Below are 26,503 nucleotides of genomic sequence, written 5' to 3'. Positions count from 1 at the left end.
CTCAGACCAAAAAAAAAGACATTTCACAAAACTGTGAGCGACAGAAGAATGGGTCAGAAAGGAAATTTGCACGCAGTAAAATACATTATCTGCTCCTTCCTCTGGCGTTGCAAAATCTGCTATAGCACTCTACTTTGCAATGACAGCCCAACTTCCTCCATACAAAAGTTTTACTATTTACTACTGCCAAGTGAGAAATAAGTCTTCATACATGGTTTCACGTTTACAGGAATTTCAGTTAAGCTTCACTTGGGAAAAAAAAAAATCACTTAGTTTAAAAAAAAAAAAAAAATCTTTTTCTGAAGCAGTAATGACCACAGTGCTGCCCAAAGAAAAGGATACCCATCTTCACAGGTAGCTGCGAAGAACGAACGAACTAAGGGATTCCTATTCCAGGTCAATCCAGATTTCTTTTGCCCCACTGAATAACCAACACCTCTGAAAAGTACTTCAAGTAACAGCTGAAGAGTAAGATTTTCCTTTCAAGTCCTCTCTGATTTCTATTTCCAAGGCATTCATACACGTGAATAGACCTGAATATTGGAAGTAGCAGCTCTAGTTCAAATTGTTCTCAACATGATGTTTTCTCACTCAAGATGGTACATTTTTCTTCCAAGTGCTCCATACACACAAACTGTATTTTCATCTCCTCTCCCCAAGACTCCCTTACAAGAAAAGCATGTTTATTGTATATTCTTTTAATCCTCAAAGAACCTAAACAATATCAGACTTGGGAGAACTACTGGAGCGTAAAGAAAATGTTACTACGGATGGGGAACAGCCTCCTCAGTCATATTATTATAATCTTATACTATTCTTACCAAGTCTTATCATCTGCCCAGTAACTAAACTGAAAGTGCAATGAAAAGAAACTTTCTAGTAAAACTTTGTAAATTTTAAAGTTGTTCCTAACACGAACATAACATTAACCATTAAGTTAATTGTCAGGTTTACAGCTCTCTGGATGAGGGAAGACCCAGAAAAATTTATTTATTAACAGCTCTACCTACCCAAAGCACACAGGGTAAACTTGTTTTTCTGTCCCTCTCCCCCGCATCAGATTTCCTGCCATTTGTGACAAACTAGCATCCCACCAACAGCTAAGGAGTAAAGGAAAAATGACAAAATATATTATCTAATTATCAGCAGGCAAGTGGGAAAAGGAGAGGTCAGGGAGGTTAATGCAAAGCTTTTGCATCAACTTCAAATGGCCAGCAAATTTATATGCCACTTAATCCTTCCATAATAGAAAAGCAGCCAAGCTTTTCAGAAGGGGGGGCAAGATTGGACTCTTTTCAGGTACACAGTGATAAGTGAAACAAAGATGCAAAAAGGGAAAATGATTATATATGTGGGGAAAAAAAAAAAATCACTCTGAAAATCACTCTGATGGTAGCCAAATGCTGGAACAGGCTGCCCAGAGTGATCATATAAGCTCCTTCCTGGGCCATATCCCAATCTCACCTGAACAAGACCAGCAGCAACCTACACTGACTCTACTTTGATTATCTGTTTGGAGCAGATGACCTTCAAGGACTCTTCCTTCCAACCCTTATTATTCTATGGTTCATTAGTGGCCCCAAGCAGGGCTACATGCTGACTGCCCAAACTTATGTCTGCACCTGCCCTGCTGATGGAAGCACTTCATGATGCTGATAAAATAGCACTGATTCAGCTCCACGCTGTTCGAAAAATGTTCTATCAGCAGCTCACATCAAGGCAGCAGATTTACTCATCAGAACTGATGTTTGTTGATGACTGTGCAGGTAGCCAATTCCTGATCCCACATTCTGCTCGTCTGGCTCATACACCAAGTTATACCAGCCTAAAGAAAAAAGCACTGTGCCTAACCACACCGCGGCATTTGTCTGCTCCACCAGCAGTAACAATCCTTGCTCACCCACCAAAAATTTTTGCTGTGAGAAGCACGCTTGCAGAAAAGCATAACTGACTTGAGAGACTTGCAAAGCTATACCAGATGACAGAATACTCACTTGCAAAAAATAAGCTCTAAAATCAACATCTACCAAACATTTATATATAGGTGTAACCTATTGTGTATCAGCTTTATTTGAGAAGTCCCATGCATTTTCAGAGGACCTGCAACATTACCTGACATGACAAGTTATCCAATAGGAAAAAGCTAAGAATTAAAATATGGTAATGAAAACTCTGCTGTAACAAGCTGGGTAAACTATCTAGATGACAAACCAAGGAAGAAGCAAAACTGTAATAAATACAAGGCAGCCTCTCCCACACTCATTAGTATCAGTAGCGTAGAAATATTTTATGAAAGTTTGAAAGCATGTTGCCTCTACCCTAGGTTGTGATGCAACTGTTCTCAACCCAACAGCAGAGATTTAATGCTGATAAATAGTAATCAGGAGTACTGAATGACCAGTCATCTGCAGTAACGAAAAACAGGTTATCTCACAGGTAATGCAAAGCATGTGCATGAGAAATATCAATGAACTGATCTATAACTGGTGCTTCCATATGAGAGTGAAAAATCCTTGCCAGACAAGGATTCAATGTTTCTACAAATTAACAGAAAGATTTTTCTAGATTTTCTATAATGAATTGGCAGTGTGTTATGTCAGTCTAGTCACTAGAAGATGAGATCAAATCAAGTTAAATTAAGTTTAACCTGCTCCTCAAAGTGCTTCTGTCACAAAGGTGCTTAGACATTTGACTGGACTCACAGGCAGTGGTCTTGAGCAGTTTGACCCTTCCATGCTTCTAACAAATTACATGAAAGAAAACTCAAAGTGTTGCACCCCCAGTAATAAAGGCTGCAGCACCTTCTTAAACTGAAGCGGTGATAATTACCGCACTCTCATCACCAACCACAGAGGCAGAAAAAACAGTAAATCAGTCCCACGTGATGAGTACAAATGAAACAGAAGTCGGACTGATCACAGGACCAACCAAGGAAACCGAGAATCACGTAACTCCACTTAAGGAATAGTAAAGGCATCAGGACTGACACCTGAGACATGGCCAAAAAAATATGCAGGAAGAGCTGGTATCGATACAGACTGCAAATACTAGTTACGTCCATAAAATCCATCTTGCATTGTTGACGAGTGAAGTTTCATCCTCCTTGACACGGTATTGCTCCAATATGATTTTTAAACATTTCAGTGCAAGTATTCTATGAAGTGGAAAATTCCATCTTGATGGAGTTCAGCAGCAGTGCGTACTTTTTGCCCAGAAACGTATCTTGAGATATCTTAAAAATGTGTTAGAATAGCTTTCTTACAACTTGATATTGAGCCCAGAGCTCTTATTAAAAAGTATATCCTTATCTCTCCCTCGGATTTACAACATATAAAGCGAATCACAATAAAAATTAGCGAGTCTCTGACAAAACATTCATTGTTTTCACAATCTGAACGCTATCAGAACAATTTAAAAAATTAAAAGCAAAGCTAAAAACAAAATATTCAGCTCTGACCTTTATTTCTTTATATCAATATCCCATCGATATACAGTGTAAAAGTACATACTACACCGTACCAAATTCTCAAATATATTTTCTTTTCCTAGTTGTAAATCTTAAGAAAAGAATTGGCTATTTAAGATGAAAATGAACAAAATGTACTATTGTGTAATGAGTCTGGAACACGTTCTCCAGATGTTACTGTTCAAAGACATTGTTATAAATCAGAACAAAATCCCAAATTTGCCAAACTGCTCTGGACGAACCAGGCAAAAAAAAAAAAAAAAAAAAAAAAAAAAAAGCTGCAGAATTATCTGCTTAAATCTATCCACAATGATACAAGGATAACCAAACTCCAGACTTCCTAGATTTTACTCAATCTATGTATACCAACCAGTCATTTTTAACTCTGAATAAAATTTTCCACCCTCAGCTTAAGTCTGACACATCAAAAATACCCAACTGCTTCATTCAGCCACATGCACTATGTCAGTAAGGACAAGAACTAACATAAAAGAGGTAGCAGAGTGCTTCTTCAATAACCTTGCAGTCTGCTTCTGAGGCAAAAAAAAAATAAAAAAAAAAAAAATTCAATATCCATCTCTTTATACAATAACCCCCAACCACATTTCTCATGCTACTTTAGCTTGAGTTTTTCTCTTCACTGTAACAGCTTATTGCTATGTTCTTACAGGATGCAGAAGGCCCCATGATTATTGATTAAAAGAAACTCACAGAAAAAAAAAAATAGAGCACCTCCCCACCAGCTACAAGAATATCCAACCAGTAGCAGCTTGCAGGAGGCATTAATGCACCACGCTACTTGCCATAACCAGCCTATTCCTGCTGTTTTCAGCTACTTTCTGACCATGCAATGCAACGCCTGGCACCATGAGCACAGACCCAGAACCTCCACTGACAGATCTCCACTCCCTGGGCAGTAACATGCTGTGATGTCTCCACAATAACCAACTGCCTGAAATGACTAACAAAAAAAAATCAGTCACAATAAAAACATTTCATTTTATGGATTTTGGAGGCACACTACAAGAATTTAAAATAAATAAATTTATATCTACCTCTATTTGCTCAGCTTCAGGAGCATGAAATAGTGGAAGAACCTTCTAAAAGCTGTCAGGACATTAAACAATTTCTAAAGCATATTCTATCCTTAGCCAAGAAACTTCAGCAAATACCATAAGAACCTGGGGTCGGCTTTATCTTCTCATCCAGATTTTCCCCATAGGTATTTCATTTAAACACAGTTTGCCTTCAGTGTGTTTTTGCAGCTCATAAGCTCATAAAAATATTTTGTGTCTAAGTAAAAGCTTTTCTCCTAAGAATGACTACCACAATTTTAGAAATGCTGGCATGTCTTGGGCATGGTGCGGTACAGCCATCTCCAGGGCCAGATAAACAAAACCTCCTGAAATATTTTGCTGGACTATAAACAAACCATTCATTTACTGAGAATGAAGTGTTCCCTGAAAACTCACCCAGAAGCTTACACCTTAGACACCAGATCTGCAGAATAACATCCCGGGATTACAGTGGGTCAGACACTGGAAACAAACAGCAGTGCTGCAGGACAAGCTAGCATTATCACGAGATGTATCAACAGAAAGCTGTAAGCAATCCTGTTTTTCTCGGTAAGACCCAAGCAGAGTAAGGTATTCAGTTTTGGATGGTCCGTATCATTCAGTGGCAGCAACCAGAATGCAGAGAAGATCTACCAATAAGAAAAAGCTTTGAACTGTAAGAATAATCCTGCACTGGGACAGTGTGTGTAGGGAAGCCACAGAATCTCCATCACTGAAGGCTAAAACCAGCCTTGGCACTTAGATCGTCCCAAAGCATACCCTGTCCTTCAGGGATCCAATTCTGTAAGGCAGGCAGAAAGTAGAGGAAAACAAATATGGAAGTGATAAATAAAATCACTTTTAAAGCATCCAGCCGATTACGAATGATGTGGCTAGGTCATCCTCACATAAGGATGTTATTTTCTTTCTATAACTGTGGTTTCATATGCAGTTAAGTCACTTGCTGTTTGATGTGTCTGAAATTTTCCACAGGGGAAATCTTTGATTCAACTCCCCCTGTGCCCATGGGATTCAATACAAGTACTATTCCTTTGCTTGATTTTATTTTTCTTCTGCAATTTTCCAATTTGCAAGAAAATACCCTGGACAAATTGAAAAGACACAAATCACTGTTTACAATCTTTTCTCCTATTCATTTCACAATATTTTATTTTTTAAGTCTGGTTTGGATGAAAAAAATCTACAAACTTTATTTTCACTTATAGATGCATCAGTATAATAAAACATAAAAGGGTAATTTATAAAACAAGCCTATATGCTCTAATAGATCAATGAAATAATTACATTTCAACACTATACTGTGTCTGGTTACATGAACTTCCCAAAAATCTTCATTTTGAGCCACATTAGGCTATGTGGACCTTTCTTTGGAGTTTCCATTTAGACTGTTCTGGCGTTCTTATGAGTAGCATGTCTTCTCAATCTCTATTTCTGCTATTCTTGCTTATCAGTCTTTACTTCTGTCCACTTTCTCCATTTTTTCCTCTCATTTCTTTACTTTTGATCTGTTCTGTATTGTTGTAATGTGGAATGAACAAGGGAAAGAGTTAACATACTGATCTTTACATGCTGCAATTCTATTTCACACTTCAAACAGAGCAACCAGGCACATCTATTTACACTCTAAGAATCATTATTTCAAATCCATCTGCAGACTCAAAGACAAATGTACAGCTATTTCGTTCAGATAACATTTTATTCAAAAGAACAAATGTACATCCCTTTAAAGAAACAATTTTAAAAGTTTGCACACATTACCGACGCTACAAAAATACAGTGGGAAAGGGAACCAGCTATGAATCATACAGTTTACATCTTTCCTCTAGAGACAGGAAACAACCCCAAACAGCAGGAGTATGGAGCAGCAGACATTTGTTACTTTTTCAATAAAGCTATTCTGCAGGTTAGAGTGTGCAACCTCTGCAAAATGCTGACAATCAAAAACCTGGCAGGAGGTGATTGGGAAGGGAAAAAGAAATCAGAGTATGCCATCCAGCATGCAAGAACTAAGGGAAAGGCCAAAGAAAAAAACTGTACAAGATTATTTCGTTTCCCTTTTCCAAAATGTACTTTCCACATTAATAAATAAATAAATAAATCAGATGTCTACTCATTTTCAGGAAGGAGGATTACACAGCAACTGACTTCTAAGCATTCAGTTCATGTAAAAACATACTAAAAATCCATAGAAGAATAATGAGTTGCAAACAATGCCAGAAAGCCGGAATCGGCGTATTTCAGATGTTGGCATAAGAGGTACGGGAAAAAACACAGTATCCTAGGTTACAGCTATTGCAGAAAAGAAACTTCTGCTCGCTGACTTGTTTGCATATGATTCCTCAATTAAACCATTTCAAACAAAATTATTTTTAGCATGTTAAAAAGTCATCGGATCAAAAACTAGGATTTACTTCCTTACAAAGTCAATGAGCTGCGCTTCTTTTGCTTGGTAGCACAGGCCTCTAGCTGTGCTGGTATTAACACTACATGCAGAGCTTAAATGGCTTTTCTGGAGGAAAAAAAAGTTTCAGATTTAACGATGATTTATTCTAAAAGCAGTGTTTTCCTCTTCTTTACCTATCCAGAGATACTTGAGTAACAGTCTGGATAGGAAGCACCACCTGTATAGTACTAAAACGGAGTATTAATACACTAAATTCTCCCTACTGTAATATAAGCTGATAATTAGACATTCATGTCTATAATATGTTTTAAAATGAACTATTAATTTGTATGAAAGTCTACGTATTTATAGTCATAGACTGCCACCTAGTGATTTTGATTATCTACAGAGATGCAAAAAGCACTCTGAAAAAGAAAACATTACCTCCATCATATTTTATATCAACATATAGACACAACCTCATATTGTGCCACTTGTGTCTCCTATTATTATGCCGATGATAAATGCAGGAGGTAGGTGGGGAAAGAAAAGCCAGAAGTATGTAAAACTGCATTGTACAGGCAAGATCCATGAGGTTGCTTGTTCATCAATTGTCTGGAATTCCTCCTAGTTTTACTCAGACTAGCTTCTGCATAAAACAAGCACTGCATCTGGAACTTACTTCATCTCCAAGAGAAAGCTGACAGGGAGCCACGCTCCTGCTGAAGTTTTAGATTCCTTCAGTTTTTGTGCTTTCAGTCCTTCCTGGCTCTCCTAAGCATTGTAACTAGATTTTCAGTATGTCCTGTAGTTCATCTTTGCCATTTCCTCTCCAGCCATTGCCTGTTTTCCAGAGGATTTCATTATTAGAGAAAAAGTCAAAAGTTCTTGTGCCATCTTACCTGCCTCACAAAAAGTTGTATTATCATTACGTGGACAATTCTTAAGTTCACCTCTTATCTTCAGACTTCTCTCTCTATCCAAATTTGTAGTTCAGACACTGCCACCATGTACTTAGGGGTACCTCATCAGAAGAATTATAAAGAACTGATTTATTTCTCCTGTCATGCTTTCTCCACTACCTTCTGTCTCAATCACTATCGACATCTTCAGTTCATTTCTCAGCAAGACCTAAATCTTAGAATCTGCAAGACAGAAAGGGATCTTAAGAAGATCTTTTCATAATGTGTAAAAGAAACCTTTTTTTTTAAGATAGAAACATATTAAAAAGCTTTTAAAGTTTCTCTCTTCTAGCAAAGACACTTTTCCTCTAGGAAATACAATCTTGGCAATGGTCTGAATGAATCTGAAGAGACAGATTCAACTTGTCAATTCACTTTACATACCCACCCATTTTATTGTACAATCACATGGAACATAAGCTTAGTTCTTCTATATTGAAGAGGGCAGCACCCTTTCTGATCAAACACCAATATTAGCTTTCATTGGCCCTTTTTGAATGCTGATATAAATACTTCTACCATTTCTCATGTTGTCTCCCATGCTTTAAAGGAGTTCCATTCAAAAATGCCCTAAGTATCAAATGTCTTTCACAAAAATTTCACTACAAATCCTCGCTGTACACCCACAGAACAAATTTGACTCTACCTAGGCTGCTGCTGCGCTGAGACTATTGTAACACCCTTTATAAAGGGTTCTCTGCATTCCCTCAGCAGCACCCACTTCAACAGCGCACCTGCACTCTGGGGCAGGGGCTGTCACAGCCTGTGAACAGCACTGGCACATCTGAACACATGGAAAACATCTACATAGTAAATGAAGCAGAGAAACAAGAAGACAAAATATGGCTATGGCGCTAAAATTTCTCAAAAATAGTCTTCCTCCTCTCCCTTTTTCAGTCTGCTGTTTTCTTGTGATCTCCAACATAGCAGTAATTCATCTTCAGCAGATGAAAAAGCTAAAATAGATGTAATCACTTGCTGCTAGTCATTTTTGTGCCTCAAAGAAGCTATACTGCCAAACATTAACATTTTTATAACATCCTTCAAACTGTTTGAAAGCCCGGGGGGAAGACAATTCCCATATTAAAAGCCAGCGGGTTACTCTAGCCACAACCAGATTCCAAGACCTGTAAATCACTATGCATCACCTCGCATGCCTTATGTGGAACACCGGTTCTTTTTAGGGGCAGTAACAGTTCTTCTTGTAGAGAAATGAGTACTTAGAAACCACACCAAAGGGAAGAACAGTACTTTGAAAATTCCTCCAGACTGAGGACTAGGTGGCTAACTCTATCCAAAAAGAACTGGGCTCACAACACTTAATTTTTTTCAGAACATGTATTGTAACAGAAGCATAACTTTTTTTTCCTCCCATGTCTTTCTTATGAAGCACTGATGCTCTTCTGTAGGAGAATGTCCCCCAGAAACAGAAGAAGGTTCTTCCCAAATGAACACAATATAAGGATTAATTTACATCACAGATCATGCAAGCAATTATTGAAAATTCCTGCAAGTTTTTAAAATTCAATTGGACTAGATGACCTCTGAAGATCCTTTCCAACTGAACTATTCTATTCTAAGAAGTTTCTTAATTAAGACTTGTTTAGAAAATAAGCTTTTATACAACAAAAAAGTTCTTGCAAGTAACTACTTTTTTTCTTCCACTGAATTCACCTCAACTGTTTGTGGTCTGAGATAATTAACTATCATAATTCAGTTAATTATCACAACTGAGATAATTAACTATCACTAAGAATTTTCATATACTTTTGCAAATCTTTTTTTCCCTACTTAGTGGACACACAAAGGTTACTTCTTTGAGGCAAAGGCTGAATGCCTTCTCACAGGTTCCCAAATATGTAAACCAACTGCATTCTGGATAAAGAACAAGCATAGAACACGTTTCTATACTGTGTTGTATTTCTGCATTTCCAAGGCATATTAGACAATGCTATATTTAACAAAGAGTTAAATCAATTAACACTTAAAATCCATTAAAATCCGTTAACCTTAAAATCCATTTTCAGGTAATCCCTTCCTGGTTCTTGACTGACAGGACTGAAAAACACCACTGTGTATTGCTGTTCAGAGGCTTTAATTTGATGATGGTAATTAAATCGTGCCAAAATGATGAATATTTAAAAATGTGAAGTTATACTGATGAAATTATTTGAAGAAATGGAAAACAAATTAATTTACATCAGCCAGTTCAGCAACTTTGAAAGCTTACATAAACAATAATACATTCAAAACATATTTTCAAGGGCAAATAGTAACAAAAGTCCACTTACAAGACTTCTACGCCACATATTCATCACTTATCCCGTAAACCATACAGGGTAGAAAAGGAAAGAGATGTTAATATGACAATATTGTCAGATTTAAATGCTAGCTTACCATACTTGTCTCTCAATCCAACCGTACACCTGAAGACTCCACCGAAGGCCACATCTTCACCAAATATTACTGAAAAATAAGAACAGTGGAGGAAAGTTAACGTGACTCCAATGCATCTTACTTTTAATCAAAGTGTTTCAAAGGTTTTTATGTGAAATACCTAACACTTCATTTTACTTCAAGATTTTATGTTGACGTCTAAGATGTCCTCATGCACAGCCTAACCGTAACAAGAAGAGAACAAAGGCTAATGAGGAATTAGTAAAGCAAGACAGCTATGTCTCAAAACAGAATTAATGTGATTGATTCAGCCATGGTTTCATTTAAACCATCTATTTATTTTTCTGAAATATTCTATAATATCACAGCATCTAAATTAATATAAGCAATTCCAAGAAGCGCTCAACCACGAAAAAGTGTCCAAAGTTACGTGATCCGCTTCAACTGGCAAACACACACATTCTTCATCCACAGATTTCAGTAAATAGTGTTTTGAAAAATGTCAAATTTTGAAAAAAGTCATACTGAAGTTTTCTTCAAAATACAAATCAAGCCAGCTGGTACTAAAAAAAAATAAAAAAAGAAATACCATTTCATGTAGCTATCAGCATACTTCCATGGACTTATCATTCTCTTCATCCACTGAAATATTTTCCTGGACAGATTACACGAGCACGAGGATTTCCACTACTTAGACAAGAGTTGCTCAATTCCCATACAACTAGAACCATATGAAGGACATGCTTTCTACTGCAAGAAGCACTAATTAATTTAGTAAGTAGGATGATACTTGACAGCTCATAGATCTGGCCTGCAGAATTCCAGTATGGTCTGGCAAAAGGGCTTTACACAGATCCAGCCCTGCAATGCTGAGGAGCAAGACTGGGGCCTTAAAGCAGCTAAAAGGCTGAAGTTTAGGCTTCTGCTGGAGTAACATTCTACCTACTTTTATATAGTTGATACCACAGAAATGGCACTAAAATGTGTTCCTGGCACCCCTACTGTAGTTCCCCTACAGTTGTCTAAGTCCAATTAAATAAAGCTGACGTATAGAATACAGCTCTAAACTGAGAAGGAACGTATACAGGCACAGACTGGATACAAAAGATGGGATTTGTCCTAACAGATTAGACAATTAGTCAGACTTCAAAGCGAACAGTGGATAAGCAGTGCCAAAAAGTGTTACTAATGCACTAGAGGAGAAAAACAAACTCACAGAACAAGATCATACTGCTTTTGCAGCTGGGTTTGTGGCATTAAAAAACTCTTTTAAATATCTGGCTATAATCACACCTTTGTTGATGACAACAGAAGCAACAGACCTCCTGTTATCTCTAAGAATCAAGAGTAAATAGTTTTGCATAAAAAAATAAAAAGATGAGGGGTTTAGAATAACCTTTTTTAATCAGGCCACAATGAGCTACCTTCTTTAAAGTTATAGGTTACCCAGACTGTCAAAGGCTGGAAAATATTACATTGCTTATGTGCAATGATGAACCAAGATCAGTAAAGCTGGAAAGGAATTTTGGACAAACAGGCAAAACAAAATGCCATCTATACGAAGCAAAACACACTAACAAGTACACCATACCTGCAGTCGGATCTTTGGCTAAAGCGTTATCCAAGGCACTTGTTATGGACTGGAAGAGGTTCATCTTCTGCGTTTCCCCTGTGTAAAAGGAATTATTTAGATATTTAAGTGGTTCAAAGCACAAAATGTGTTAGAAGACACTGGTACGAAACTTTACTAAAAATTTAGTCAAGAGTCACAAACAAGATCCCTGTGAGGAGAACCTCAAAGACTCACTGGCTGAGTAAACTTAAATTATGGGGTAGATGGGATTGAGCACAGCATACTTTGCAATCCCAAGAACTAAAATTCTACTCAGCCTTTTTTCAAACACTATGTTCATAGCTGCAGATGCAGCTTTGCAATGCTTATTCAAACACAGAATCATAAAGGTTGGAAGAGACCTCCAAGATCATTGGGTCCAACCACCCTCCTACCACCAATATCACCCACTAAACGCTGTCCCCAAGCACCACGTCCAACCTCTGCTTGAACACCACCAGGGATGGCGACTCCACCACCTCCCTGGGCAACCTGTCCCAGTGCCTGACTGCTCTTTCTAAGAAAAAATGTCTCCTCATTTCCAACCTGAACCTCCCCAGCACAACTTGAGGCCATTCCCTCTAGTCCTGTCACTGGTTATCTGTGAGAAGACGCCGACCCCCAGCTCCCCACACCATCCTTCCAGGTAGCTGTAGAGAGCAATGAGGTCTCCCCTGAGCCTCCTCTCCTCCAGGCTAAGCACTACAAAGAAATATTAATACAATGATTTTTCAAAAGGGAAAAAAACAACATAGGCATTATTGTTTTGAGGATAGGCATACTTTCTCCTGAGGTTCATCAGCGCTGATTGAACTTTCTTTATCACTTAGATGTATTTGTTTTTAAGCTCCAGCCTTTACTATTTACAGATACCTATTACTATCATAACTTTTCTACACCTCCTGCCTCTCTCTGGCCTGCAGCTAGAAAGCGTCAGGTCAAACTCCACGTAAGGAGGAAAACTGGATGCTAAACAGCTATACAGCTATATATAAGGGTGAAAGGAAAGCACTTGTCCACTGTATTGAGATCTACTGCACATCTCCTTCTTCACTGCAATGTTGCAAGAAAAGAAAGGGCCTGAAAACAAAGATCAAAGCGATAGCCCAGTCCCTGCTACTGTGACCAACTCAGTTTCTCCAATAAAATAAGATAAAATGATGCCTTATCAGAAACTGAGTGAAGAAGGAATTCCCTGGCTGATGTTTGGTAGCTGTTTCGCTCACAAAACCTCTGTCCACCTCATGATTACAAGCCACAGCCCAGGAGAGGATTGCCTACAGGGAGGTTTAAGGTGAGGAGAGAGTAAAAACCCCAAAGAAATGTAAAACCAGGAGTAAGAAATCACAAAGTAGAAACGGTCTGTTTCCAACAGGTACAGTATCTCATGGTCATCATTCAGTTTCCCCTGCTTTTAATTTAAGTAACATTAGATTTTTTTGTTTAAGAGCTGGGTCACGGCACAGTGGAGCTGGGGAGCTGCCTTCCTATGTTTGATAGCTTCACTTGTTACACACGGCCCTTTAAGAGGTGGAAACTGTAAAATTATGGGAACCATTCAAATTATGAGATAGCTACAAGCGATCACCATTCACAAATTCAGCAGAGGGAGAGCTGTGAACAGCAATTGTTTGTCTCTTGTCCCCATCACCCACACAAGCATTGAGGTTATCCTCTTACCAAGGCACAATCACTCCAGCATTTGATGCAAGTAAATGCTGGTTAGTCCAACCACTGTCAGCACCTGCTGGCACTGACTGCTGTGACCTGCTGATCTTGTTTACAACAAAGGCTTCTGGATCAGCCCTTGGGGGAGAAGGAGACAGTAACTGTGCACGGTGGAGCTGGAGAAGCACTGATGTCCAGACCAGTATTGGCATTGCTTTATTTCATTTTCAGTGTTGGTCACGGGATTTCAGAGCATGTTTTCTCTCCGCAAACAGCACCGGCACCAGGCCTGCCCCACAAGGGCTTCAGCAGAAGCTGGCAGCGTGCAGGCAGCACTGCGACATCTGGCACGGCTGTGCCTGCTAACGAGGCACAGCTGAGAGCTTCCCTGGAAACATTTGCTGAGTGGTAACAGCGAGGAAGGGGCCCGCAAGGACCACTGAGTCACACAGGACCACCCCAAAATCAGACCACATGGCTGAGGGCATTGCCCAAGCGCTTCTTGAACTCTGGCAGGCTCAGTGCTGTGCCCACTGCCCTGGGGAGCCTGTCCCAGTGCCCAACCCCCCTCTGGGTGCAGACCCTTTCCCTAACCCCCATCCTGACCCTCCCCTGTCCCAGCTCCATGCCGTCCCCTCGGGTCCTGTCGCTGTCCCCAGAGAGCAGAGCTCAGCGCCTGCCCCTCCGCTCCCCTCCTGAGGGAGCCGCAGGCCGCCATGAGGCCTCCCCTCAGCCTCCTCCCCCCGGGGCCGGCCCAGCTGCGGAGCCCTGCCCGCGGGGAGGACCCGGGCCCGGCCCCGCTCTCACCGTAGGCGCTGGGCGCCGGGTCGGGCTGGAAGGCGAAGTGCGCGGCGGGCCGGCGGGGCGCGGCCGGCAGCGGGCGGCTCCAGGGCGGGCCTCGAACCCGCGGCCCCGCCACCGCCCCGGCCCCGCGCAGCGCCCGCGCCAGCCCCGCCGCCGCCATCGCCGCCGCCGCCGCCGCTACCGGGAGGGGTTGGGGGGGGGGGTGCCGCCACCGGCGCTGCGCGTTCTAAAGAGGCGGGGACCCCGGCGGGCGTCCCGATTGGACAGCGGAGTGTGGGGGAGGGCCAATCAGAGCCCGCCGTGCGGTGGGTGGGGAGGGGGGAGTGGCGTGCGCGGGAGGTCTGACGGGAGGGGGCGGGGCGGGGGCGGTGCCCGCCGTGGGGGCGGTTCCCGGCCGCCATCTTGCTGCCGGGGGTGGAAGGGGGTCCGGGCACAGCCCGGGGGGTGGCCCGTGAGGGTAAGGGGAGTAAAGGGGGAGAGCAGCTGCTGGCTGTGGGGCAGGTGCTGCCTCAGCCCGTCTTAATTGGGGTTAATTCCTCATCGTGTCCCAGAGCTGCCTTTTCCAGAGCCCCTTGGGGAATACCCTGTGCTACATATACACACGTTCCAATATATATATACATATATATAAATTCCAAGTGCTAAATATATATGTAATTAATATACATACCGAATTGCAGAATCACAGCTTGGAAAACGCCTCCAAGATCATCTGGTCCAACCATCCCCCTACCACCAATGTCACCCACTAACCCATGTCCCCAAGCACCACGTCCAACCTTTCCTTGAACACCCCCAAGGGATGGTGACTCCACCACCTCCCTGGGCAACCCGTCCCAGTGCCTGACTGTTCTTTCTGAGAAGAAATATCTCCTCATTGCCAACCTGAACCTCCCCTGGTACAACTCGAGGCCATTCTCTCCAGTCCTAGCACTAGTTATCTGCCAGAAGAGGCCAACCCCCAGCTCCCCACCCCTTCCTTTCAGGCAGCTGTAGAGATCCATGAGGTCTCCCCTGAGCCTCCTCTTCCCCAGACCAAACACCCCCACCTCCCTCAGCCGCTCCTCACAGGACTTGTGCTCCAGGCCCCTCACCAGCTTCACAGCCCTGCTCTGGACACATTCCAGCACCTCGATGTCCTTCTTGTAGGCCCTAAGCTGAACACAGTATTCAAGATAATTTATTTACCAATTGAAGTTAATTTATCTTTGGTCTTTCCTACACATATATTTTTCTTGCCATCTGTTGTAAAGCATCTTCCTGATTTTTCCTTAACAAAGCAACTGCCCTGGTTCCCACTCAGGGTGAGGTTTAACACCTGCTATGACATGTATGTCACTTGGCTTTAGATAGTGGCTTTTTCCAGCTCACTGCCAACCCATTGCTGACTATCCTTGGTAATGACCTCTGCACCATTTGTAAAGACCTTTGTTGCACTAGGGGCCATGTGAAAAAATATTTCTGTTTATCCTGAATTTCTTAATTGCTGGGGTTTATGCAAGATGAAAGGCAAAATCTTATTCCTAGTTGAGGAGCCCAGTGGCTTGCTCTTTAACATGCCCTTTATCCTTGGAGACGGTTGACAAAGCCCTTGAGATCATGGGGTCAAACAAGCGCCAACATATCCCAGTACATCCCATGAAGGCATAATACCAATGAATATCTAAAGAAAATGAGAATTTTAAAAGACAATAGAAAAAAAAATCCAATAAAAGCAGAGTAAACGTCAGATGTTGCAATTGCTTCTCACTCCATGGAGAGGCAAAAAAATATCTGAAAGTTTAATACATGAAAAGCGTAATAGGTGTCAAATGTTATATAACCATTTATTTCTATGGCTGATAATAGAATAGGAAATTATGAATAGCCCAGTTTATTATTCAAAGAATTGCCTATGTTTCTTTCAGCAATGTATTCTAATAGGGGGGATTTAGCTGTATTTACACATTGTTGTGCCTAAAACTGCAAAAACTTCCAAATGGAGAACAAACAGTACAGAAAAACCCTTTACTTGTAAGTCTAACATCTATTATTAATACATCAATCGCTAGACCTGTGAATTGCTAAATTCAGACTATAAACTATGGGGTTTATTAGGTATATGCACAATGACTGTTTCTCATGATGTATTATTTATAAAACATATTAATAACCTTGGTCAAATATTTCAGGAGATGCCTCAGTTTTCACCACAGACAGCTAAAGGATACTCCTTGCTGCTGCCTTAGTTCAGTGACTGTGTCCTACATTGGTTAGTACAGGGATCTCGAAAAAAAAAAGGAACGGTTTTGCAGCCCAGAGGAAAGCCTGTCGTCTGCAATGGAAGGATGGAAACAAGAAATACTCACCTACGTAAGACCTGTTTACCTGCTGTTCAGACCTAGATGAAAGAGGAAAAAGTGTCCAGAGATGAGACTCTGAATTACAACACTCTGAGATGATTGCTACCTGAATTATCACTGCCTTTTGAGTACAAAAGGTAGTTAGTCCACACACAGACTTGAGAAGCTGCACTGGTACTGAAAATGGAAATGGGCAATCAAAGGGTTTTATCCCAATGTACTCTGGCTGACCGATATGTTAGTAGAGATGAGTCCTAGCATTCATGGCTTTCCAGCTCTGATAGAGTGATAATAATATCCACATTGTTTCTGATCTATTCCAGCAACTTGAATTACATTTTGAAGAGAGCTCTCTCATTTGGAAGTCGTTCACTCAATTAGGGCCACTTCTGTTAAATCTATACAAAGGATTATAAGAGCTGAAATCAGCTACCTTCCCCATCTGTGCCTATTAGTCATTATGTGCATCCTTCGTGTTGTTGACAGCCATTAAAAAACCCTTGGCAGCCATTACTATTATTTCTGGGTAATTATATAAAGCAATTAATGAGGATCTGATGGGGACTGCAGACCCTACTGACATGGACCAGATTATGCCCACATTTATGCCAGCATTATCCAGATGTAATGCCTTTGAAGTCCATGGTGATATTTAGGGTTGACATGGATCTAATTGTGAACTAATTGCAAGTATTGGACTCTGACATGAGCATATGGCCCTGTGTCTATCATTCTACTGCAAAATCTCCCCAGATTTGAACATAGCTGGTAGCTGAATCTCAGACTCCTTCTGAGCTTCTTATATTTCCCTGTGTGTATTGTTTTACTTGCCTTACTTACATCTGCAGGTCATGTAGATGAAATCCAGGTGATTTCTCCCGCATTTCTTTGAGTATAGTTTCACTGTTTTTATCTTGTAAATTCTGACTCTCATGCTATAGTCTTGCTGCCAGTTTTCCTCACTGCTTTGTGGTTCATCAAAAGAATTTTGTAGCATCTTGTCCACCACAACAGTCAATGAGCTGATCCACCTCCTCCATTAGGAGGTGATAATGACCAGTTTTGTCTCGCTGATGCTGTGTCTTGGCATAACTCCTGTTTTATCCTTTGCTGTTTTCTCTCTTCTTTCTACCCTAATTATAATCAGCTTCATCATTCCTTTTCTGTAATTTGTTGGTCCTTTGGAGCTGTTTTCTCCCCTCACCCTGGTCCCTCACTCACAGAAAGAGGGTATTTTGCTGGTTAGTGAGTCCTCTCTCTTGGGGACATAAAACAGGAACTCTTTTCTAACATATACCTTTGAAAGGACCAACTGTAGATTTTGGCCTGTCTGTTTTTGTTGTTAGGCCTGTACAGACCACAGTTGCTTTTTAGAAATTTAGAATTCACCGGAATGGTCACAGCTGAGTTAAAGACAATTCCATTTTTAATTGATGTGAGTAATTCCTAATGCTAAGTGAAACAATGCTAGAAGAAGCAGGGACTATCTGCAGAGACATCATTCAACATTTTTTATAAAAGATTTTGGTGTTCATAATCATGAGGAGAGAATTCCACTCTCTCCCATTTAATTCAATCAGTTTTAATTGTTTTGAAACCACAGAATGTATTTAGCTCTTTGTGCTACTGCAGCTCAATCTAGAAATACCTGTATAGGGAAAGTTTTCCTAATAGTTGACACTTCATAATTCTAGTACAGGAAAAAAAAAATCATAAAATCCAACTTGTATGAAAAATAAGGAGCACGTTTTTATCTCAAGGATAATTAAAAGTAGGAACAATTTACCTGAGAGCATGCTGGATTGTTGTCGCTTCTGTTCTTCAAATAAAATACAGGTTTCTTTGTAGAAGGCACTGAACATATGTAAAACATGCTAGAATGCCTCTTTGATATTTGTGACCTGCTTGCTTATAGTATGGTCATGTTCAGTGGAAGTTAAAAAGGGGAGAATAAAAGTACAACAGATCAACTTATGCACGAACTCACTGAGCTAAAGCCGCCTTGTTTCTCCGTCATCATTTCCCTAGAGCATGGTGCAGGTCCCGTGTCTGTTTAAATGTCCTGCTTTTATGAAGCATTTCTCCTCTATAGAGAAGTCTTAAACATAATTCTTTATTTTTGCTGCTATTGTTTTTATTAGAGGACTAATTGCTTATTTCATTCTGTCTAATAGTGTTGGTTCTGATTTGAATAATAATAATTAATAGTAAGCCCTATCTCATCACTTGTAAAGATGAAAGTGTGCTACAAAATGAAATAGAAAAGAAAATCCACAGCCCTTTTGTCAGAAGATAGGGTTTTATTCGGTTTAGGTGGCTTTAAATAATGGCCATGTGGTCAAAAGTCACCTTTGGATCACATGAGTTTCCTACGGTTTTCCCCTGTACTGCTGTCTGCCACCAGCAGATACTGCACTGGAGATAACAGCGTACAGAGCAGCACGTTCCACAAGGCTTAAATATGTGCTTGAGGTTTGGTTCACCTTGCCACAGACTGACCTTGCACTGTTAATAGTAACTTCTGCAAACTGAACGTACAGAATTGGTGCTCTGTCAGCAACCAAACTAGTAAAAGTCTTACTCCTGCCATACAGTTAAAAATTTTTGACTTTTAAGTGTGAAGACATCCATTTCTAGGTATCGGTTGTCCACTCATTGTATCAATGGCCAGATAGGCTATATTGCACAATCCAGGCCCACACTTTGTTGCTCTCAAACATGAGAAGATGGCAAAGAACTGTATTTGGAGTGTGAGGAATCAAAGCTACCCAAAACAACAGATCATACTCTAGGGACACCTGCTCTACTGACTTTATGAAAGCAAAATCCCATACTGAGCTCTCAGTTCTCCTACGTTCAGCCTTTTCTTTGTACCTACCCCATCTTGCTTGACCAGCTTTGCAGTTACATGACAATCTAGGCATTTTTTTTTCCTAGGTTAATTTACAAAGGTTTGTGGTGCTGGATAGTATTCAGGTTCACTCTTGCAGTCAGTGTCACACTGGTGTCTGCATCAATGCAGTCACCTGCATGCAGCCAGGAAGTTAGTTGTGGTACTAAGTCTTTCCCTTTGCACTCAATCCATTTTCTTCATCCCAGCAAAAACCTCTAGATGCACTTTTATTTTTACCATTTTGCCATTTATTTTTACCATTTTATTTTTACCATTTACCATATCTTCCTACATGCTTTTTTGACTTGTGCAATTCATATGGTTCTGGTTAAATCTAAGTTTGGTTCAACATTTTTGCGCCTCATTCAGAATAAATACATTAATTATTTTTAACTTTTAAATAAAGGCTTGCTTAAGTAGGTATATTTCACAGAATTTCTAGGTTGGAAGAGACCTCAAGATCATCGAGTCCAACCTCTGACCTAACGCTAACAGTCCCCACTAAACCATATCCCTAAGCTCTACATCTAAACGTCTTTTGAAGACTTCCAGGGATGGTGACTCCACCTCTTCCCTGGGCAGCCTGTTCCAATGTCTAAAATATGTTTTGCTTAAGTTTTGTTTTGCCTAAGCTTGTGTTAGATTAACAGAATCTCCCTTAGCAAGCACCCTGGCCTCTGTCCATGAACCCGCAGGCAGTGCAGGCATTTAATTTAGAAGCACAGCTTCACTCACACACAGTATTTAGGCTATACCAGGCAGCCTGGACCTCCCTGAAGAACTGTAGTAGTTCACATTTTTATCCACAACCTTGGTCTTTCTTTATATTTAAATAAATTTACTAAAGTCTATTAGAAATGGCACAACTTGAGAGTTGTCCTACTGATTTGTAATTTTTCACAAGCACCATTATGTGGCAGAGAACAATAAAGTTTTACTTGATGAAATTTAATACATATGTTGAAATGCGGTTCTGTCAGACCGTTCTCTCCACCCTTTTTGAATCACAATTATTCCCTGCTGTGAACTGTCAAGAGCTCCGTCTAGTTAATTATTAAATTGCTTACAAACAGGGCTCACTGCTTTCATCAAGGCTGTTTCATAGTTAATTTCTGTGCCTTTTGTCAAGTGAGAAAAAACGAGGCGCGCTCATCCTAATGGGAGTTCTCTAGAAGTGGTATCTCATCATAGCTTTATCTCTACTTCCAATCTCCACTTCTACACCTAGCCAGGCTAAATCTGAGTGCTGGAGGTAGCCCCTAGGCCAGGATAATTCCATCAGCAGCCATTAGTGAGAGGCAAGAAAATTAATTTCACTTTTGGGAGCCGTGTTTCTAAACTGTTTGAAAGGAATAGGCTTTTGTGGGGGTCCAGGTAGAAATAAAGGATTTTTACATAGCGTAGATAGAGCAGGATTGGAGTGATAGGGTTTAGATACCCAGGCTGACAGACAGATGGGTGGATGTAAGATGGGAATTCATACTGCCAGCAGCTTCTGTTTCTCTAAATCTAGATGGCTGCTGATTTTGTAATCCCTGTGTGAGAATCCCGAGTGGCTTCCAGTTTAGGTTTCAAGGGTGAGAGGGTAGGTGGCAGGAATCACTGAGCAGAGCTTTGCTGCTTAGTATCTCACTTGCTCCCTGATTTGTAGGAGGCCAATTCTGCTATTAGTGGTATCATGGAAGTCTGTGGTCAGCATTTCCCAAAGATGCAGATTTAACCTCCTGGCAGGAGCAGTCCCTGAGAGATTTATCTCTATTCCCTAAAACTCCCTGCTTGTGCTCTTGGTAGGAACGGTGCCACAGATTGTCACATGTGCTTAACTGAGAAGTCCCAGTGCAGGTTTTTCCATATGCTCGTATTTCAAATTGATTGCCAAAGTAAGAAGCAACAATTCCAGAAAATACAATACAGATGTGGTTTACTGTACCTGCCTGTTAAGCTTACACTGGAAAAGAGGAAAAGCACACGAGAGGCATTTTGTTGACGTGCTATTGACTCATCTGATCTGCAGAGGAATTAAGATCAATGCAGTTTTAACCCAACTAAGTAAGAGGCAGTACAGACTAAAACCCTTTATTCACAGAAAAATGTGTGCTGGCAATGCACAGGGCTCCTGCGCGTGTCTCTTTTGACCCAGGCAACCATGTTGGGAAGCCAGGACTTCTTTGTTGCCTCAGTTCAGCCCCAGAGTTGCCTACAAAAACTGGCAGGTAGCACACAAGCTGTAATCTCAGTGTTTGTGAAGTCTACAATGTGTCTGCTTCAATTTGCGTTTAGTATTTTTTACCTTAGTGCCTGAGTATTTCGGCAAGAGGAGTTTCAGGCACTACACATCTGCCCAGGCCAGACACAGGCAGTCCTGTGGGAAACTGTGCATCTGAACGGGAATCTTCAGTAGTTAAAACCCCTAAGCCCAATAATAATGCTGATACTCCGAGGTGACTCAGGCAACAGATTGTATGAATGTGGAGTGCAGAAAATCAGCTTCCCCTCGCACAGAAATACTGCCTGTGCACATCGCAGTCACCAGGCCACCGGCACGAGAAGTGGGTCACCTTCAACAACCAGTCCTTTGCTTCTCAAGTAACTCTCACAGATACAGATTTCAGAAAGCTGTCAGACAGGATTCAGCCTAATTCAGCATGCTGTCAGCCTCAGCATCTGGCAGCAGTCTTGGTACTCAACAGGATTAGGCTTAGAGTCAATCCGTAGATCGCCCTATTCTCTAGACTGTGGGTATCCCAGGAAAGATGCAGCTTTTCCTTTAGACCATTCACTAGGCCAAAAAATCACCATCTTTGGAAGACTTCATGAAAACAAGGAAACTAAGCAAATGTATTTCTCTGGGGAGGTTGTGTTCAGTGGGGTTATCCAGGCTCTGGAGAACAGGTAGGCCACACAGTTCAAGGTACAGTGCGAGCTGCGAGCACATCATAATAACTTGACTGGCCCCTGGAGTCAGCATCACGTTGTGACCCCTGACTTGGATTGACTCTGCGTGGAAAAGGAGGAGCAACCATAAAAATCAAGCTGATCACGCCGTATGTTTTTAAAACTGTGGAATAAGTAGTGCCATATACATGGATCTCCAGACAGTCTTTACAATCTGCACGATCCATAGTGGGTTACCACATGCCTGAAGCTAGGAAGACTGTTTATCTCTTACAAGGCTGTTTTCCTTATGATACTCTTCACAATCATATCAGAAATGTCAAGAGCTGCTTACTCAGCTGGATCCAAATCTTGAAGATCTTCAGGTTGTGCCTTTGCTCCTTTCATTGTTTTACAATCAGATGTGAAAGCCTGCCCCAGGAGAGGATAAATACGTTCTGAGATACTGTCATATTTTGAAATGTAACAACGTGAGCACAATTCAGTCTCACTGAGTTCTCCTTTTAAGTCACAGTTGTTTGCAAGAGTTGTCACAAACACTTTTTTGATTTCTCCTGAGCTGTGTCCAAGAGGCCAAAGTGCAGCAACCTTTGCATGATTTTGTATCTTCCATCTGCTCTCTGAGGGGGGTGCAATAAAGGCAAGAACATGACCAATTATCTGCTTCAGATGCAAAGAACACAGCATTATTACTTTTATTTTTACTTTCTGCTATTCTGCCTCATCTCCTTTAACAGACAATGTCAAACATTTTGCTTGATTATTTGTTTGCTTTCCCTGAACTGTCCAGGCAATAACCTATAAATATGTACTTTGCAGTACTATCTTAATGAAACCTCCAGGTCTTTCTTTTGAGGAGCCCCCCGTCAACTTAAAGAAATATTTCAGAATGCAAAGAAGGGATAATATTTCACTGTTAGGTAGAAGGAGAACCCTTGGCCTGAAATGATTCAAATCAATAGAAAGAGAAAAAAAAAAAAAAAAGTCTTTTGGGGACTCATGGGGACCTCAGGCACAACAGTAGAGGCAGGTTTTCTGTTGAAGTCAAAAACAAAATCAGGAGATCAGCGAGACCAAAGTGTATTTCCCAGGCATGTGATGGTTCCACGAAGTCTCCTGATCTATATGATATTGCCTCGTCTCCTCTGCTGAGCTTCTCGCATCACCCAGAAATGAGATTAGCTGGAAGAAAAATGTATCCTATTTTAATATGCTTTTTCTTAGCATGCTGAAAAGATAGCTGATGACAACAAGCAGGATGAGATAGAAAATGGGAGGAGCAGTTTTGTTGGGTATTGCCAGATCTGCAAGATCCTGGGCTGATTTACATTACAGTAGGTGAATGCTTAGGGTTGTTTTCCTTCAGGTGTGCCAGGAGGTGGTACAAGACCTACTGATGGTTTCATGGGTACCATCAAAGCTACTGCTTAGCGACTGCGTACATTCAGCTTCTTGTGAAAGACTGTTACAGGCAAGACCAAGGGAAAAACTACTCTTGCAAGCAATACTGTACCTGCCCAAAACAAACAACAGCAAGGGTGGTTGCCTAGCAGTTTGTAGGAAGAGGTCTAAGGATTTTCGTCCTTTCTATAAGGCTGGGATCTAGGAAAAGAAGCTGAAGGGGAAGAGAGGAAAAAGGAGGAAGAAGGATGAAATTACCAAAAAAAAAAAAAAGGACTGCTAAGAGGTGGAGCCTAAGACAGAGCAATGATGCTCTACATAAGGCTATGACATTGAAAAGGAAACAAAATGACCTCCAGGTAAAGGAAACAACAGAAAATCTGAGAACTGGAAAGTTCCTAACCATCAGATCAGAAGGCTCTGGCTGCTGTTCCATTAGGAACAGTGCATGCAGATAGCTCCTAGAAATTTTCCTGTGGAGTTTGATAAATTTGAGGATGTAATTGTGTATAAAATTGATATCCACAATAAGAGAAACCTGGACTGGATATTGTAGGAGGACCTTCCTAATCCCCGCCCTAATCTTATTTTCCTAATAATGATGCTGTTGACTCTCATGTATTGACCAGGACAGGTGCAGACAGACGCGTATTTGCCTCGCTTTCCAAGCCAACTGGATGCCACCCACCTCTGGAATCTGTGTAGCTGGAGTGGCCCAGGGCTGTGCCCAAGCTGCTAAATCTGTGCAAATGCATGACTTTCAGATCTGAATCAGTCTGCTTTTGCCTAACATGGGGTGTGGGTGAGGGAATCCACACCTATCCACACCGCTGTGCCCTTGGAGGGCTGTGCAGGGCTCACGTTTGGTGCCTTAGAGGAGTGTGAAAAGTACTTAAATGGAGAGTGCAGGGACTGTACAAGCTGGATGTAGCAAAAAAGACTGTACAAGCTGGATGTGAAGAGACTGGAGATCCAAGAAGTGCAGTAGCAATGTTCACTAATCCAGACTATCGTAGCTTCATGCTCAGGAGCAAGGTGCAACACCTCTCTGGTCACTTCTGCATGCAGGTGTGAAGCTCTGTGGCATATTCTGTTGGTTTGATCCACCAACATCATGTATGACATATCGCCAGTAAAAAACGACTTAAATCTCTGAGAGCTTTCTCAGTTGTGCTGGTTCCTAGACAACGTCGTACAATGAGATAATGCCATTGTTCCTCCTCAGCAGAGCATCCCTTCCTTGTCTGTCATCATACTTCACATCGTGCTCCCAGAAGTTACATTTCTCCTCCACAAAAGTTCAATCCCTGTTCAATCCCTGCAGTGACCACAGCCTTCTACCACATCAAGTTCTGTTGCAGTGCGTTGACTGATATTTGTATATTTGGAAGCAAATATTTGCATAGTATCGGCAAGTGATGGATTATTTCTAATTGCCAGGAAGATCCCAATGGGAAAAGATTGTTAGGTCCTTCACTGCATAAGAAAAAACTTTCTTCTGGAAATTCCCCTTCTGCCATCCTGGCTGCTGTTTCAGCCACACTGAATTTCTGATCTGCCCTCCTAGTAAACATCTATCTTTGCGTGAGTGTGCGTGGCTCGCACCATTTCCTCTGTGACTGAAGCGGGACCTTTCCCATGCTATATGAAACCTTGTGTTTTCTTGGCTCCCCAATACTACCTGCTAGCAGATAGCTGTGACCGTGCCTCCCTTTAGTGGAGAAGCTCTTATCTGAGATGAGATGAGGAGTGCTGCATCTTGCAACATTCCTGCTACTGCCCCAGGCAATGTGTGTGGATGTTTGTGGAAGAGGGGCGAGCAGGAAGGGTGACAACTTGTACTTTCAAAATCACAACCTCACCTGGGACAACAGCTGATAACAAGCCCAAGCAAAACCAAACTACTGCCTCACCCTCGCCTGTCCTGGCCCACTGGAAGAGAGTGAGGATTTCTGTACAATTAGTAACACTGTCTTCAGTGAGATCCTTTTTGTCATTAAAAGAGTAGAGGTTTCTTTATGCTATACCATTATTATAGAAACTCATGTCCAATTTTTTTCTCCGAGTTCGGCTATTTTATCAGTAGATCTATGATGGAAATATGTGGTGTATGCTTCCTTGTGTGACATTAATAAGTACAGCACCACGTCTGTCACATAGCCATACCCTACCACAGCTGGCTTGGGTGCAAATAAAATGATATTTACGACTGAGATTGAGTATGACTCATAACTGCTTTCTAGCAAAAGTGAAATTTTAGTCTTTGAATGAAGTACTTTCATTCCTACAAAAGAGGTACTGAAGGCATTTCACAGAAAAACGTAACAATATTGAGAGAGGTAAGAATAAAGATATATGAGTGAGATACCCCATGTGACTTTGAAGTCTGGTATTACTTAAAATAAATTACTTTTCATAGAGAATAGTGTGTCTTCTTAGTCCTGTCTGGTCAGGTGAAGACAATCACTGAGTTATCTCTGTTTCCAAGCCCATATCAGATATCTGTTCTTTATTACAAATACACCTTTAGCTGGAAACATAAACCTAAAACCTACTATTTAAAGAAGATCAGGACCGCAGGGCCAAGCACACCAGCAATAAAAG

At 41.1% G+C, this 26,503-nt stretch overlaps 1 protein-coding gene across 1 annotated transcript in view; it reads right to left on the bottom strand.

The window, feature by feature from the left end:
* BCKDHB (branched chain keto acid dehydrogenase E1 subunit beta) overlaps positions 1-14,578 on the bottom strand; it is a 123,000-nt gene extending 108,422 nt beyond the window's left edge. The window contains exons 1-3 of the mRNA XM_084514529.1: positions 14,372-14,578; positions 11,876-11,953; positions 10,285-10,353 (exon numbers count right to left, since the gene is read on the bottom strand). Of these exons, the coding sequence (XP_084370655.1) occupies positions 10,285-10,353; positions 11,876-11,953; positions 14,372-14,528 (304 nt within the window). The 5' untranslated portion in view covers positions 14,529-14,578. The remainder of the gene's footprint in view (positions 1-10,284; positions 10,354-11,875; positions 11,954-14,371) is intronic.
* Positions 14,579-26,503: the final 11,925 nt, after the last annotated feature.

The sequence above is a fragment of the Aythya ferina genome, assembly GCF_964211825.1.
Source record: "Aythya ferina genome assembly, chromosome: 3".
Taxonomy (NCBI): Eukaryota; Metazoa; Chordata; class Aves; order Anseriformes; family Anatidae; genus Aythya; species Aythya ferina.
This window is presented reverse-complemented; position numbering and strand designations above follow the sequence as displayed.